The 13,596-nt window shown below is 55.2% G+C and overlaps 7 protein-coding genes across 13 annotated transcripts; 4 read left to right on the plus strand and 3 right to left on the minus strand.

Annotated features, from left to right (window-relative positions):
• Positions 1-118: 118 nt before the first annotated feature.
• On the plus strand, positions 119-2,872 carry H310_11055. 2 transcript variants are annotated; one of them, XM_008877599.1, is made up of 11 exons: positions 119-267; positions 315-489; positions 541-612; positions 660-811; positions 858-1,070; positions 1,123-1,359; positions 1,419-1,490; positions 1,559-1,798; positions 1,847-2,245; positions 2,307-2,435; positions 2,516-2,872. In XM_008877599.1, exons 1-11 carry the CDS (start codon positions 136-138, stop codon positions 2,696-2,698), a joined length of 2,004 nt encoding a protein of 667 aa, XP_008875821.1. In that variant the 5' UTR covers positions 119-135; the 3' UTR covers positions 2,699-2,872. The 2 variants fall into 2 exon arrangements, with proteins under 2 accessions (XP_008875821.1, XP_008875820.1); XM_008877598.1 differs by having other exon boundaries at positions 1,847-2,435.
• H310_11056 (hypothetical protein) lies at positions 2,850-6,132 on the plus strand. The gene is made up of 6 exons (XM_008877600.1): positions 2,850-3,095; positions 3,140-3,381; positions 3,429-3,548; positions 3,601-3,992; positions 4,043-4,250; positions 4,320-6,132. Exons 1-6 carry the CDS (start codon positions 2,972-2,974, stop codon positions 6,009-6,011), a joined length of 2,778 nt encoding a protein of 925 aa, XP_008875822.1. The 5' UTR covers positions 2,850-2,971; the 3' UTR covers positions 6,012-6,132.
• Positions 6,133-6,463: 331 nt separating this feature from the next.
• H310_11057 (hypothetical protein) lies at positions 6,464-7,451 on the plus strand. The gene is made up of 5 exons (XM_008877601.1): positions 6,464-6,598; positions 6,657-6,763; positions 6,823-7,078; positions 7,127-7,286; positions 7,342-7,451. Exons 1-5 carry the CDS (start codon positions 6,516-6,518, stop codon positions 7,345-7,347), a joined length of 612 nt encoding a protein of 203 aa, XP_008875823.1. The 5' UTR covers positions 6,464-6,515; the 3' UTR covers positions 7,348-7,451.
• H310_11058 (hypothetical protein) lies at positions 7,280-7,848 on the minus strand. Its single transcript, XM_008877602.1, has 2 exons — positions 7,701-7,848; positions 7,280-7,645 (listed from the first exon to the last, which is right to left on the minus strand). The coding sequence occupies exons 1-2, from the start codon at positions 7,810-7,812 to the stop codon at positions 7,524-7,526; spliced, it is 234 nt and encodes a 77-aa protein (XP_008875824.1). The 5' UTR covers positions 7,813-7,848; the 3' UTR covers positions 7,280-7,523.
• Positions 7,849-7,969: 121 nt separating this feature from the next.
• On the minus strand, positions 7,970-11,204 carry H310_11059 (hypothetical protein). The gene is made up of 8 exons (XM_008877603.1): positions 11,071-11,204; positions 10,963-11,019; positions 10,827-10,910; positions 10,615-10,774; positions 10,338-10,535; positions 9,092-10,284; positions 8,873-9,041; positions 7,970-8,798 (listed from the first exon to the last, which is right to left on the minus strand). The coding sequence occupies exons 1-8, from the start codon at positions 11,155-11,157 to the stop codon at positions 8,218-8,220; spliced, it is 2,529 nt and encodes an 842-aa protein (XP_008875825.1). The 5' UTR covers positions 11,158-11,204; the 3' UTR covers positions 7,970-8,217.
• A 120-nt stretch (positions 11,205-11,324) lies between these two features.
• On the plus strand, positions 11,325-13,575 carry H310_11060 (hypothetical protein). Of its 6 annotated transcripts, XM_008877605.1 has the most exons (9): positions 11,325-11,549; positions 11,602-11,666; positions 11,713-11,780; positions 11,830-11,889; positions 11,933-12,193; positions 12,246-12,412; positions 12,461-12,586; positions 12,640-12,749; positions 12,802-13,575. In XM_008877605.1, the coding sequence occupies exons 1-9, from the start codon at positions 11,384-11,386 to the stop codon at positions 12,856-12,858; spliced, it is 1,080 nt and encodes a 359-aa protein (XP_008875827.1). In that variant the 5' UTR covers positions 11,325-11,383; the 3' UTR covers positions 12,859-13,575. The 6 variants fall into 6 exon arrangements, with proteins under 6 accessions (XP_008875827.1, XP_008875831.1, XP_008875826.1 ...); XM_008877609.1 differs by having other exon boundaries at positions 11,602-11,780; XM_008877604.1 differs by having other exon boundaries at positions 12,246-12,586.
• H310_11061 (hypothetical protein) lies at positions 12,743-13,542 on the minus strand (the record flags this gene model as incomplete). Its single annotated transcript, XM_008877610.1, has 1 exon — positions 12,743-13,542. The coding sequence occupies one exon, from the start codon at positions 13,540-13,542 to the stop codon at positions 12,913-12,915; it is 630 nt and encodes a 209-aa protein (XP_008875832.1). The 3' UTR covers positions 12,743-12,912.
• Positions 13,576-13,596: the final 21 nt, after the last annotated feature.

Genomic DNA, 13,596 nt, shown 5'->3' on the forward strand with positions numbered 1-13,596 from the left:
TCCATGTTGGCCGTGGCCGAATGGATCAATATAATTGGCTGTGGCTTGCTGTATATGGTTTCCGGATAATACACGTTTATCCGGGGGAACAAGGTGTAACTGCCGTTCGTAACTGAGCCTCCTGTCGACAGCAGGATGTTGCCACAGCGACCCGCGCCGCGTCGCCCCAGTGTGGCAGAAAGGATAGAAGAAGATGCTTCGAGTGTAACAAAGCTAACCTCCGTTTTACCTGCAGCTACACTTGCTCCTGTGCGCGCGATGACAGAGGTAAGAGTTGGAATGAGACGATGACACCAGGACGACAGAGTCTGTAGCGCACCATGCCATCACATGCCCCTCGGTTCGACAAGAAGAACACTGGTCTTCTAGCGAAGTTTCAAATGCTGCAACATCACCAACCTGACAAGCTCCGCCCGAACAGTCCAACATTCAAAGAATCCACGTTGAGCTTACAGCGCAACATGGCTGCTCTGACGTCGTTCAACCTGAGTACGTGGCACAGTCGAGCCCCAACATGAGCTCAAGCGCCACTTAACGCAGAGGAGAAGCAGAGCGTGCAAGTATTGAAACAACAATTGGAGCAAACGCAAGTCGAAATCGAATCACTGAAGAGTAAGCACGACTTTGCCACGACCGGGTTGTATTCCAACTGCATATAGTCGAGCTTGGGCTAGCCAAAGGCGAATCAAAGCGACTGTCCGACGAGCTTCATGTCGACAAGACGTCCACGGCGCACGCGATTATCCAGGCCAACCAAAAGCGGCAGTCGGACGTTGACAAGAAGCAGTTGGAGGACAACCACCAAGTCGAGGTGAAAATGCCATCCCTGGGCCACTGATCACTGTGCCAATGTCTAGATTTTCAAATGGGAGAACCGGTGCCAAGAGATCAGTGCCAACCACAAGCAGCTGGCGAAATTGCTGGCCAGGGCGCAAGATAACGAGCGAGTGTTGACGCGAAAGGCGGCCGACGCCGCCGAGCACGTCACAGCCCTAGAAACCACTGTTGCTGCCCTTCGCCTTGAGCTGCAAACGATCGCTCGTGCCAAGCTGGCTGAGGACGACACGCTGGTCCAGTGTCAATGGACGAATTTGCGCAGTTGCTGACGAAATATATACGTAGAAAGCCCGAGCCGAAAATGAAGCGCTGCGTTGCAAAGTCGTGGCGTTGAACCAGTCTTTGGATGACGTTCACGCTAAGGAGCGCGACGCGCGCAACACACTCACAATCAAGACGATGCAGTTTGCGCAGGAGAAGGACGCGTTGCTGCGAGAAATTTCGCACGTGAGGGACGAATGGACAGCAGCGCGAGCACATGGCCAACTCGAGCACGACAAACTGACGGCCATCATTGCTCGCGTACGTCGCCAACGGCGTGGCCGTTGTCGCGATTTCCTCACGGGCGACTTGCGTTGCAGGACGAAAAGCACAAGGCGGATCTCGAGTCGCAGGTCGTGGATCTCACCGACAAGTGCATCGCGTTGGATGAGGTATGCTTGACTCGAACGCCATGTGGAGGATCGTCGTTCTGCCCTGGATGACTGGGGTGGGTGTGCAGGCAGCATCCAGTGTGCGCAAGCAGCTCGACTTTCAAGTCAAAGTTATCGACGACAAGCAGCTGGCCCTGGACCAGACCAAGGCTCTCGCTGCACAGCACGAGCGCGACGTCGAACGGCTCATGCGCGAAATTGCCGCACTCGATGGAGAGAACGCCACCATGCGGGAAAAGCTCATCATGGTGTCGGACGTGTGGGCGGCGTGCACGTCCCAGAATCCGACTGTCCAAGCGCTCCAACAGGTACGCTCCAATTGCGATGGAAAGCCGGTATTGCGAACGTTGCAACAGGGGCGCCAAGGACAGAATGAAGCACTTGCGATTGTGCTCGACGAAAAGGAACGACTCAAGGCAGAGGTCGTCAAGGCAAAGGAGGAGGTGGCGAAACTGACTGCGCAACTCGCCAAGGGCGCGCCATCGGGCGACGTCGTGGCGCTCCAGACGCAGCTGGCGAGCATGCTAAACAAGAAGAACGAGCTGCTTCTGATGATGGACCAGATGAAGGCTGAACTGACGACCCTCACGACATCCCACACGACACTCCGTATTGCCCACGACACGTTGCTCCAGCGCTGTGCCGCGCTAGAGGAAGTCGCAATGGATCCGTCGGTGATTATCATGCTCAAGCAAGCCCAACTCGACTTGACCGACACTGTGAACAAGCTCGTGGAAGCTGAGACTTCGTCCGAGGTATGTATGTTGCATGCTAGATCCCCGCATGCGTTCGTTAACATGCGTGCGTTGTCGCAAGACTGCGTTCACTTGTTTGAAGTGCATGTCGATCTTTGTTCGACCGGTGACGCTCACTGGATGTGGACACACGTACTGCGAGTCGTGCTTGTACAGCACACGGGGATCTGGCGTCGGTCATGCGTGCAAGGTAGGATGCACCACCTTGGCAAGACTAGGCGACGAAATCCCCATCGAACCCTCACGTGAATCGACATGTTCTCCGCGTAGGAGTGCGGAGCATGGAGTTCATCGGATGGTCTATTTCACAACAACGCGCTCGCCGACTTGGCGTCTCGGTTCGTGTATCGACAACAGACGTTGTCAAGTTTGACGGGAGTATGCCAATCCCTCGAAGACGCGTTTGCGGCGCCCACTGTCGCGCTCGTCGTCGGTGGCACCGGCAAGACATAGATGGCGTCGGGACCGCTGTAAGAAAAATTCGAATGCGAAGAAATCTTTCCCTGTCAAAGCCGTGGAAACGCATGAAAGATCTCGACCGACGTATCCAATCAGGCGACGAGAAAGATGTAATTTTGACCAATGAAATCACGTCAGTTACGAAGGGGGCGACGAATTAGACTTGGAATTTGTATACCATGTGTTTCAAGCGCACGAGAGTTCCACAAGCTAATAGGAGCAAAAGCCAAGGGAAGGACGGACGCCGCCGGTCAAGCCTAACGTACCATGTCGTTCGCTGCTACGATGAAGAACATCGCCAACACGAACATGCCTGCGGGCATGGCGGAATTGGCCAAGAAGATGCGTGGCGAAGGCAACGATTCCAAGTTTTTCACGTCGAGCAAGAAAGGTGGGATGACGCGTGGCGTGCACCGCTCATCGATATTGTTTTAGGGGAGACGCACGAACTACGCACGGAACTCGCCGACCAAAGCCGCGACAAAAAGAAGGACGCTGTGAAGAAGGTCATTGCGAACATGACAGTCGGCAAGGACGTGTCCATGTTGTTCACGGACGTTGTGAATTGCATTCAAACGGCCGACACACAGCTCAAGAAACTCGTGTACTTGTACCTGATCAACTACGCCAAGAGCAACCCGGACTTGACCATTCTCGCTGTGAACACGTTCGTCAAGGTGCGTCCGACCGCGTGTCTATCCGACGGTCTCACTCTTGTGGACAGGACGCCAACGACCCGAACCCATTGATCCGCGCCCTGTCCGTCCGCACCATGGGCTGCATCCGTGTGGACCGCATCACTGAATATTTGTGCGAACCTTTGCGCAAATGCTTAACTGACGAAGTACGGCCGTTCATCTTGTGCCCGCCGTCCGATTTTACCCGTCGCCGTGTAGGACCCGTACGTTCGCAAGACGGCCGCGATCTGCGTCGCCAAACTATACGACATTAACCCTGAACTGGTGGACGAACAAGGATTCCTGGACATGCTTCGCGAACTCATTTCAGATTCGAACCCCACAGTCGTCGCAAATGCCGTCGCCGCCTTGTCTGAAATCGCCGACAATGGCGGCCAACAGCATTTTAAAATCACCAAGTCGGTGCTGCAGAAACTTTTGGCGGCGCTGAACGAGTGCAACGAATGGGGTCAAGTGTTTGTCCTGGATGCGCTGGCCAACTACGTTCCCGCAGACTCGCGCGAGGCGGAAGGCATCATCGAACGTGTGACGCCGCGCCTCCAGCATGCCAACTCGGCGGTCGTGCTGTCCGCGGTCAAAGTCATCATGAAGTACGATGAAATGTCCGATGGCAGTTGACTCACATCGCACGCATGGTCAGGTTCTTGGAAAAGGTGACAAATGCCGACACGGAACGCACGCTGTCGCGAAAGATGGCGCCGCCGCTCGTGACGCTCCTGTCCACAGAGCCCGAGATCCAATACGTTGCCCTGCGCAACATCAACTTGATTGTGCAAAAGCGGCCCAACATCCTCTCGAGTGAAATCAAAGTGTTTTTCTGCAAGTACAACGACCCGATTTACGTCAAGGTTGGTCATCTGTGAGCCCGTCGTCGTCGAATTCGACTCACGGCACGGGGCGTGTTGTGGCATGCGTAGATGGAGAAGCTGGAAATCATCATTCGCCTAGTCTCTGAGCGCAACGTCGAGCAGGTCCTGCTCGAGTTCAAGGAGTACGCGACCGAAGTGGATGTGGATTTTGTCCGACGCAGCGTCCGCGCCATCGGGCGGTGTGCAATCAAGCTCAACAACGCCGCGGAAAAGTGCATCCACGTCCTCCTCGACCTCATCCAGACCAAAGTCAACTACATTGTCCAGGAAGCCATCATCGTGATCAAGGACATCTTCCGCAAATACCCGAACCAGTACGAAAGCATAATTGCAACGCTTTGCGAAAACTTGGACACACTCGACGAGCCGGAAGCCAAGGCGTCGATGGTGTGGATCATCGGCGAATACGCCGAGCGCATCGACAACGCGGACGAGCTGCTTCAGTCGTTCCTGGACTCGTTCGAAGACGAGACGGCCCTGGTGCAGCTCCAGCTCCTCACGGCGACCGTCAAGCTGTTCTTGAAGCGCCCGAACGAAACCCAAGCGATGGTCCAGGCCGTCCTCAAGAAGGCAACGGAAGAATCGGACAACCCGGACCTTCGCGACCGCGGCTACGTGTACTGGCGTTTGTTGAGCGCCAACCCGGAAGCCGCCAAAGCTGTCGTCCTCGCGGAGAAGCCCGTGATCAACGACGACACGTTTACACTCGAGCCGGCGCTCCTCGACGACCTCATCGGCAAGATTTCGACGCTGGCGAGTGTTTACCACAAGCTCCCGTCAGCATTTGTCGTTCGATCCAACATTGCCGAGATTCAAAAGCAAAACGAAGAAGAGCGCGACACAGAAGGCGACGAACGGTACGAAACTGCCGCGGAAACGTCGGATGGTGGGGCGTCCGGCGGCGTCGATCTCCTTGACATGGGAGGGTTGTCCGTCGGCGGTGGCGCACCTGCGACCGCTCCCCCCGCCGCGCCCTCTGTTGGATTTGACATCTTTGGTGGTGGCGGCCCCGTCGCTGCGGCGGCAACTCCCGTGAAGAAGCTCACGCCGTTTACGAATGCCCAAACCGGCAAGGGTTTAGTCATCCAAGGCGCGTACGTCCGCAAGCAGCCGACATTTGCCCTCGAGCTCGACGTCGAGAACCAGTCGAACGTGGTCGTCCCGGGGGTTGCCATCCAGCTCAACAAGAGCACGTTCGGCGTGGTACCGACGCAGCCTCAAGTCAACTTCGCCGCGCCCCTCGCGCCCGGCCAGCGCACCAGTGTCAGCATCCCCATGACGGTGAGCCCCCAATTCGTCAATGCGTCCGTCGCACCCAACACTGTGGTCCAAGCCGCGCTCAAGAACTTGGGGTCGGGCGACATTGTGTACTTTTCCACAGAGCTCGACGTGAGTGTGCTCTTCACGGAAGCGGGTCTTGTCGACAAGGCGGACTTTATCAATTTGTGGAAGGGCATTGCCGAGGCGAACGAAACATACTTTGCGCTCCCGCTGAAGCCAACGAATGCGTCAGTCGACGCTCTAGCGAACGTGCTGAAGAGCCGCAATGTGTTTTACGTCGCCAAGCGCGCCGTGGACGGCAAAGAGATTGGGTACTTTTCATTCAAGACCATGACGAACGTGTCGGCGTTCTTGGAAGTCACGTTCGATGGATCGAACACGGCCAAGGTGTGTGTCAAGGGCGAGCAAGCCGCATTCAACCCGGTGTTTCAGAAACTGGTCGAACAGATTGCGTCGTAGAGGACGCAACTCAACTGTCCCGCTGCTGCCTTCCCTCCTTTCACGCGCCAGCATCGTTTATCTGGACGAGCTTCATGTACCAGGACAACCTAATCTACTCTTTTTCTTTGCATCAAATGAAGTTGTGTGACGTTGAAGATGCAATCGCAGCAGGAAATCAGCAATCTCATGTAGAACTTGCTCCTCCATGGAGAGATCTCCATCAGGTAGCTATAAGAGTTGTCATCATGTTCCTGTCGGGATTCTCGTCGATGGCGAGAGCCGCATCGGTGGCGATCGCTGGGCTCTGCGTTCTTGGCGCTCAATTGTAAAATGGCTCAACTTGTCCTCGCCAATAGATTTTAATGATAAAGCAAAATGTTTATATGCAAAATGTATTGGATACATATAAAATAAAACAGGGAAATCACCCTATATAGACAATTAGTCATCCTAATTAGGACCCTCCTTCAATCCAATTCCGCACGAAATCTTCGGCGCCCATCAGCACCACCCGCGGCGACCATGGCACGTAATGAAGAGAAGGCGAACTCAATGATGAATCGATGGACTTCGATGAAGGCAGATTTATCCAAGTCCTTTCTGGGGTACATGCGCCCATGAGTTTTGGTGACCACCACTGCTCATAGCACTCTTCGTGTCTAGGAGACGACCGTTCCAGACGTCTGAGTGCACAAACTTGGCCGAGGCCGAGCGATATCGCCATCAAGTGGTCCGCATTATCTCGCGCAAGGTGTCGGAGATCCAGAATGGTACGTATCGCTCAACTCTCCATGCGTTATGACGTCCAATGGACGGACGACCTTGTTAGCTTCGCTGGGTGAACACGTTCTTCGCGACTTGAACGACCAGATTAACAAACGCATTGGGGAGAAGATTCGATGGGAGAAGCGCATTGTCGAACTTGGTGGCGTGAAATACTCGACGGGGTCAGGAAATGACGGATATGACGCTGACGGCACGTCGTTGAAGCGTGGCGGGTACAAGTATTTTGGGGCAGCGAAGAACCTCCCCGGCGTGCGCGAGCTGTTTGAAAAGCGAGATGCCCCGAAACCGAAACGATCTCGGTACGTGCTCATCGTAGTGTGGTCATTTGTGTACATGGTGGCGCACAGGAAGGACATTTACCAAGGCATTGAGCCTGACTACTATGGCCATCTCGACGAAGACGATGGCGAGTTAGTTCGGGAGGAAGCTTTGGTCGAGGCCAAGCGAGTTCAAGATGCAATCGACGCATGGAACAAAGAGCAGGCGGAGAAGGACCTGGCGGCAAAGGTATGGTAGCACCCCGCAACGCGGGATGGTGTAGCTAACAGTCTTTCTGCTGAAGGCATAAGCATCGACCTGGACAGGACTCGACTCTCGTGCAACTTGAAGACAAGGAGTTTCTAAACTAAAAAGACATTGCATGACGCAATGAGTCGAACCAGTCTATTACACGAGGACGGCGACATCTAGACGAGGTGTCGGCATGTCGTCCTTGCGCACGGTTTCTTGGCCATACAGGTTCATTTATTTACGGTACGAGCTGATGGGGTTCATCTTTTGCGCAATGATGTAGTCGCGGGTGGCAGCTTGCCATTCTGCAGACGTCGTCCTGGGCTCCCCGGGCAAGGCACCGCCAAAGTCTTCACCTACACTCGTCGTCGTCAGTCGTCCATGCGTCGACAAACTGAATCCATCACATACCCGTGTAGCGGAAGGTGCCCCACGTGAGAGTAGTCAGGCCGAGCGCGCCAACGATGGACACGCCGATGGCTTGAGCAGGGGGGATCTTGGTCAAGTACTCGAACAACACCATCTCGTCTCGCCGTTAGGAAGGCTAAATGCAAACTCAACCGCCTCCACTTGTTTTTATATTGATTCAAAGGTTTTCATTAAAATGCAATTGAGTTTCGGAGGTTTCACGAACGTGTCGGAGGGTACACCGCAACTCCAAAATTCCGCATATTAGATATTGTATGTCATATTTTGACGTAAATCCTCTGCGGATGTATTTTATTCCAACTTGAAACAAACGACCGATTACTTCGATAAAACATGTTCCGCCCGAGCAAATCGAAACAAAGAAGTGTTGCCATCCGGATACGAGAATCCCCCCGCATAGAAACGCTGAAGAATCGCCAGTGACGGCGCGACGGCAGATGGAGGGCAGGAGGATGGATGTAAGCATTGACTCGGTTGCATTGGGGACGGTTGGTGTGCACTACCCCTTGAGGTTGCGGCAGATCGAGAGCATCATTTCGATCCCTCGAAGTGCACGCACACGTTCCTTGATGGCGTCGCTGCGTTGACACAACTTGGCGAGGAGGATCGCGACGTTCTTTCGAGCGATCTTTTCGTCCTTCATGTGACTCATCCAGTCGACGAGGAGTTCCAACCCGTTCGACTCGATGATGGCAGCCACGGTACTGCGGCCACCGTCGACCGCCAACATTGCGATCCAGCACTTGGTGCAGTTGGTTACGGTGCGCTCGAATGCGGCGATTTGGTCTTTTGGAACACTTGCGCGCTTGCCTTGCATGAACTGCAGCATGCGGCGCACACATGCGTGTTCGTCCATGAACTGCGCAGTCGCGGGGAAACTCCAAGCCATGTGACAGAGCAGCTGGGCGCGGAGCTGCCAGCAATCGCATGGATGATCCAAAGTCGATTCAAACACACGCCACAGTGCAAGAAGAAACGGTGTCGTGCCCGCGACTCGGCGCGCTTCATTCTCGAGCGTGTGCAGGCGACAGAGGACACTCACGAGCCGAGACAAAAGGACCACGTTGCCCGATTTCTCGCCTATGTTGATGCGCACATGATGAACACCAGGGTGCAGTATACAGAGAAAGCTGTGCGTGTCCGAGAGCACGTACGTGTATCTCGCTCCAGCCACACAAGGACACGTTCGTGGACGTGAGCGGCTAGCATGTCCTGTCGAATGCATGTTTGGGGGTCCAGCGACAAATTCAGCAGAATCGCCAAGGTCCGTTCCGCGATGATGGCGTCGGGCAACGTCAATAGATGCACGAGCGCCTTGGTCATCTACAACCACCCAAAAGAATGAACAGGTCCAGACCACGAGCGATCGGTACCTCATGAGGGACGTCCGCCTCCGAGGCGACAATCTGCCGGAACACGCAATGGTTGGTCAAGTTGAGCACGACCCCCAGTCCCGCAGTCAACTGTTCTGTTGCAAGTTGTGTATGTAACAAGGCCAAGACTTGCTTGAGCACGGGCTGGATCAGCGCCGTTGTCAGGGTGAGCCGTCCCGCTTCGGTTTCCGACACGTGGAAGATGATGCTTGTCGCATATTGTGTGACTGGAGAAGCATGCGGCTGCCACAGGCCAAGTAGCCCTGCGAGCATCGGTGTGGACGTCGCGACGAGCGACTTCCACAGATTCACGGCCATGCACTCGTCGACGAGTTGAAGGACCAAAGACATAGTGGACCTGCTCCATGCGTTGTCCACAGTGTCGGCCACCGTTCGGACAACCCATTGACGGAATGGAACGAGGAGGAATAGGTGGTGTTGAGTGGCGGCATCGTCGTGCACCATTGCAACAAGGCACTCCAGAATGGCGTTCACCTCGGTGTCGTCGATCGTTTCAGGTACGAGGAGGCGGTCGCAGAGGCGAGTGAGTGCTCCCGACGTGCGGAAGAGGAGCTTGCAGTCTTTGTCCGCTTGCAGAAGTGGAAGCAATGCGCGTAACGTGTCCGTGGCTAGACATGACACGCTCTTCTTTTGTGTGTGGTCAGCGGCAGGCTCAGCACATGCCTCGTTGTTCGTTGTATCCTGACGCGGTGCCACCTTGGCTTCAGAGGTGCACTCAATCAGGTTGAGCTGGCCAAGCAAGTGTTGCATGGCATGGAGGTGCCAGTTGTCGAGAGATTTGGGACCATCCATTTGACGCTGCAGCGCCGCGCGACCAACGTCGTCGTCGTGCGACGCCTTGATCTGGACGAGCTGCTGCATCAAGTCGGGGTTGGATGTCGGGTCCAAGTCAACTGCTTTTCGGACGAGATCGTACGCTTCTTGAAGGTTGCCCCGGACGTGCAAAATCGCAGCTTTGCGTGATAGCGCTTTGATGTGGGTCGGTGCGACGAACAGTGCGCGATTGCAAAACTCGAGCGCGTCGTCCGTCGCGTGGAGGCGAAGGTGGACTTGAGCGATGTTAGTCAGGATGAGTGGACAGTACGGAGATTCAACCAACGCAGCCATGTACGATGTGAGCGCTGCAGCGTATTGGCGCCGCTTGAAAGACGCATTGCCTTGGGCCTTGTGCTCTACACAAAACAACGTCACGAACTCGATTGGACAGCATGCAGCAGCGACAAACTTTGAGCAACGCGCTCCTTGTCCCGCGTCGACTTCTGGCGTTTCTCCAAGTCTTCCTTGAACTGCGTGCAAAAGGCGGGGTTGGCCTTTTCAAATTCATCATTTTTCATCTTTTCCACAAGCGCATCTTGCCGCGCCTTCTCTTCCAGCGTTACGGGATCTTTTGGCTCCCACTTGTCCCACATCGAGTAGTCGTTCGCTGCATGACAGGGGCACGGGTGAGTCGACATGTTGCAGATGATCTGGATGCTTCCTGCTCCGCTAATTCCCATACACACCATCGCGTGCCTTGTACGCTTCAACAATTCGATTCGCCCACTTTTCAGGATCTCCGATTGTCTCGGTTCCCTCGTCGTCGTCGTAGGTTGCAAACCGCAACTTGGCTCGATTCCACCACTGATCGTGTTCGTCTTGCTTTTCTTGTTGCTTACGAGCTTCCTAAAAACATGTAGCATTGTGTCATGTTGAACTTTCTAATGCAGAAACTAACCTCACGCTTGATGCGCTCTTCCTCTCGCTTCTTCCGCGCCTGCGCTTCCTTTTCCTCTTGTTCAGGAGTCATGTACCCTGGAATCTACATGCGACGATGAGTCGTACGGTCCTTGAGCGACAAGGAAGTGATGTACGTCGCAGTTGTTGGGGTCGAATGTCCCCTTCTTAATTTGCTCGATCGCCTTTGCCACCTATACCCACCGTTATCGTCAGGAACGGATGGCCCCAGTTGGACAGCGTACTGCATCGGCTTTGCGCACAAATTCGTCCACGTCTTGGTTCGACGTGCCCGACCGTCGTCCCATCTCGAGCATCGCCATAGGGTCCATGATGTTGTCCGTCCAGTTGTCCTAGTTATTTCGAAGATGTCGCTCGCCATGAAGGTCGAGAATTCGCGCTTCCGGAAATAGTGCCCTTTCGACATCCGGATAAACCCGTCGAATCACATAAAGTAGTTAATTTAAGAGTATTTTTCTGCCCAATAGCGGAAGACCGTGCGCAATTCGTGCAAGACAAAGCCAAGCGGCACAGCGCGGGAAAGCCGACGGCGTCGGGATGTCCCATTACTTGAAGCTACTTCTTCGGGATGTGTTCGCGCCAAACCGATGCCGCTGGGACGATGGAAGGAAGCAATACTGCATTGGGAACCCGATCCAGTTTTTCACACGTGTGCGCATCATGGGCACAGTCCGCGCTTGTGGGACAAGTGCCTTGGAGCTCGGTGCACAACTCTTCGACGACTTAATGGCAGACGGACTGACGTCTTGCCTTAGATGATGGGACTGCTGTAATCGCAGTGCAGTTTTCAACCCAGATGCGCTTTCGTCCTGGCGATTTGGTCAGAAGATCTTGGCGTCGCAACGACTCACACGAAGTCCATGCAGGTGGACTGCTTGGGCGAACTGCAGCCGTCGAGGCAGGCCTTGCGGTCTACTTACGTTCTAGCGTCGCAGTGCGTATCATCCGATGTTCCCCATGGATTCATGGTTACAACTTACTAGCATTCTCCCAGTTCAAGACCCCAACATGGAGACTCTTCGGTTCCTCGAAGTTATTCACCTGTATGCCAATACTTCTCCCCGCCCATCTCACGTGTACATGCAGCTACAAAGCAAGTTACTTCTCTGGACAACCCCCCGTGACGGCATCGGAGCTGGGCCGACCACTCCCCGCGGTGCCATCCGCCGTCGTGGCGGGTATCAAGCGCAAGTTCGCCACACATGCCCTGGAATACCTCTTCGATGGTGGAACGAGTCAAAAGCACCATCGCACTAGTCCAAACAACAGCGGAGACGAGTATTTCTTTACTGTCCCTGACATTGAAGCGGCCCGGCTGGCCACAGGCGTTCGGCGGCTTGAACTGAGGTGCTGCGTGGCCGACGTGTCGACTCACCAAGTCACTGAGCGATCCGAATAGAGTCAACAAGCCGCCGTACTCTGTCATCGTTCAGGGCGACACCATTCTGTTCAACGGTGTTCATGTTCTTCGCGTCAAAGCTGTTCGCAACTACGCGACCCTGGCCACTGCCCTTGAAGCCGAACACCTCGCGTTATTGCTCCCACACGGCGTCGATGCAAGTCACGGTACTGTCCAAAGGTGGCAATCCCCGACTCTTTATCGTTCGCATGTAGCGCTGGAGCATTTCAAGTCTCTAGCCAGTGATGCCGACGTCCGCGCGTTTGGAGTTGCTGTGTTTGAGTTCGAAGACCGATCAGCGGCCGAGTCGTCGAGGGCCGCGGCATGCCCATCCGATCCAGGTAAGACCCGAAATGGAAACCATGGGCTGCGCATCCATTGTGGACGTTTCCAGGAACTGCGGTCCAAGCGCTGTTGGAGGAGACTTCCATGACGTTCGACGACCTCGTGCTTCGACTGGCACCTGCGCACGGTGCTCCCGACATATCAAGCATCCTCGACGAGGTACAACCTCTTGATCGTGCCCCAGCCACTCATTTGGACAACGTGCATGTAGCTTCAAGTCGATGGCGTGATTTACCAATTGCCATCAGGGCACTATGCGCTGCTGTGATAGCTGCGAAGCAACACGACTCCATCAACGCAAATGCTTTTGCACGAGAGAATGTCACGATGGTGTCGACGTGGGAGCTTTACCAAATCGCAGCTGTGTGATGTGCTCGGCTTCTCGCTGGACCATGTACGCCCACCTTGGGTCGGTGCACGGTGGCTTGTACGGCCCGCCCATGCGGTGCTCTTCCTCGAGCACGTACATGGACGCTTCGTGGATGCGCACTCCCACATTCGTGTCGGTTTTGGCCGACAGACCCGCGGCAGGGTCGTCGCGGGGTACCTGCATCCACCCCGCGTCCAAGCCAGGCACAGTGCAGAACGGGTTGCGGCGCTTGAGCTTGAGCCCGAGCACATGGTGGAGCACGGTGCTCTTGGAGAGGAAATCGGCGTCGCTTGCCATGCGATGGAGATAGTTCACGTCGTGCCATAAGAATGGGACGGGGCGAACCATGAAGCCGCGCCACGTCGCAATTGCCTCGACGACGGCGAGCGATGTGTCGCGCACGCGCAGCACACACGCCAGAACATCGACCGGCGCTGCGTCAAACGACGTGACCAACTGGAGCAACTGGTCCAGACTCAACTCCCTCGACACAATCGCTTTGAGCACGGTCAGCTCCTCCGCCTCTTGGAGCGGAAACTGCGCATGTGACACGGACGCGAGGGGCTGTAGCCGCGGCGGCATCCCCGCACGCATGGAGAGGTCCCTTGAAACGGCACGTAACCGACACACACGTCA

Source organism: Aphanomyces invadans (assembly GCF_000520115.1).
Source record: "Aphanomyces invadans strain NJM9701 unplaced genomic scaffold supercont1.29, whole genome shotgun sequence".
Taxonomy (NCBI): domain Eukaryota; phylum Oomycota; class Saprolegniomycetes; order Saprolegniales; family Verrucalvaceae; genus Aphanomyces; species Aphanomyces invadans.

Coding starts and splice junctions, on each gene's coding strand:
- H310_11055 (XM_008877598.1), top strand. CDS start 136: ATGTTGCCACAGCGACCCGCGCCGCGTCGCCCCAGTGTGGCAGAAAGG. Junction 613..659: donor CGAAATCGAATCACTGAAGA/GTAAGCACGACT, acceptor AACTGCATATAG/TCGAGCTTGGGCTAGCCAAA. Junction 1,360..1,418: donor TGACGGCCATCATTGCTCGC/GTACGTCGCCAA, acceptor CTTGCGTTGCAG/GACGAAAAGCACAAGGCGGA.
- H310_11056 (XM_008877600.1), top strand. CDS start 2,972: ATGTCGTTCGCTGCTACGATGAAGAACATCGCCAACACGAACATGCCT. Junction 3,096..3,139: donor TTTCACGTCGAGCAAGAAAG/GTGGGATGACGC, acceptor ATATTGTTTTAG/GGGAGACGCACGAACTACGC. Junction 3,382..3,428: donor CTGTGAACACGTTCGTCAAG/GTGCGTCCGACC, acceptor TCTTGTGGACAG/GACGCCAACGACCCGAACCC.
- H310_11057 (XM_008877601.1), top strand. CDS start 6,516: ATGGCACGTAATGAAGAGAAGGCGAACTCAATGATGAATCGATGGACT. Junction 6,764..6,822: donor GGTGTCGGAGATCCAGAATG/GTACGTATCGCT, acceptor CGACCTTGTTAG/CTTCGCTGGGTGAACACGTT. Junction 7,079..7,126: donor CCGAAACCGAAACGATCTCG/GTACGTGCTCAT, acceptor GGTGGCGCACAG/GAAGGACATTTACCAAGGCA.
- H310_11058 (XM_008877602.1), bottom strand. CDS start 7,812: ATGGTGTTGTTCGAGTACTTGACCAAGATCCCCCCTGCTCAAGCCATC. Junction 7,646..7,700: donor GGGCACCTTCCGCTACACGG/GTATGTGATGGA, acceptor CGACGAGTGTAG/GTGAAGACTTTGGCGGTGCC.
- H310_11059 (XM_008877603.1), bottom strand. CDS start 11,157: ATGGACCCTATGGCGATGCTCGAGATGGGACGACGGTCGGGCACGTCG. Junction 10,911..10,962: donor TCGACCCCAACAACTGCGAC/GTACATCACTTC, acceptor CGTCGCATGTAG/ATTCCAGGGTACATGACTCC. Junction 10,536..10,614: donor AGCGTACAAGGCACGCGATG/GTGTGTATGGGA, acceptor CCTGTCATGCAG/CGAACGACTACTCGATGTGG.
- H310_11060 (XM_008877604.1), top strand. CDS start 11,384: ATGTCCCATTACTTGAAGCTACTTCTTCGGGATGTGTTCGCGCCAAAC. Junction 11,667..11,712: donor GCTTTCGTCCTGGCGATTTG/GTCAGAAGATCT, acceptor AAGTCCATGCAG/GTGGACTGCTTGGGCGAACT. Junction 11,781..11,829: donor ACTTACGTTCTAGCGTCGCA/GTGCGTATCATC, acceptor ACAACTTACTAG/CATTCTCCCAGTTCAAGACC.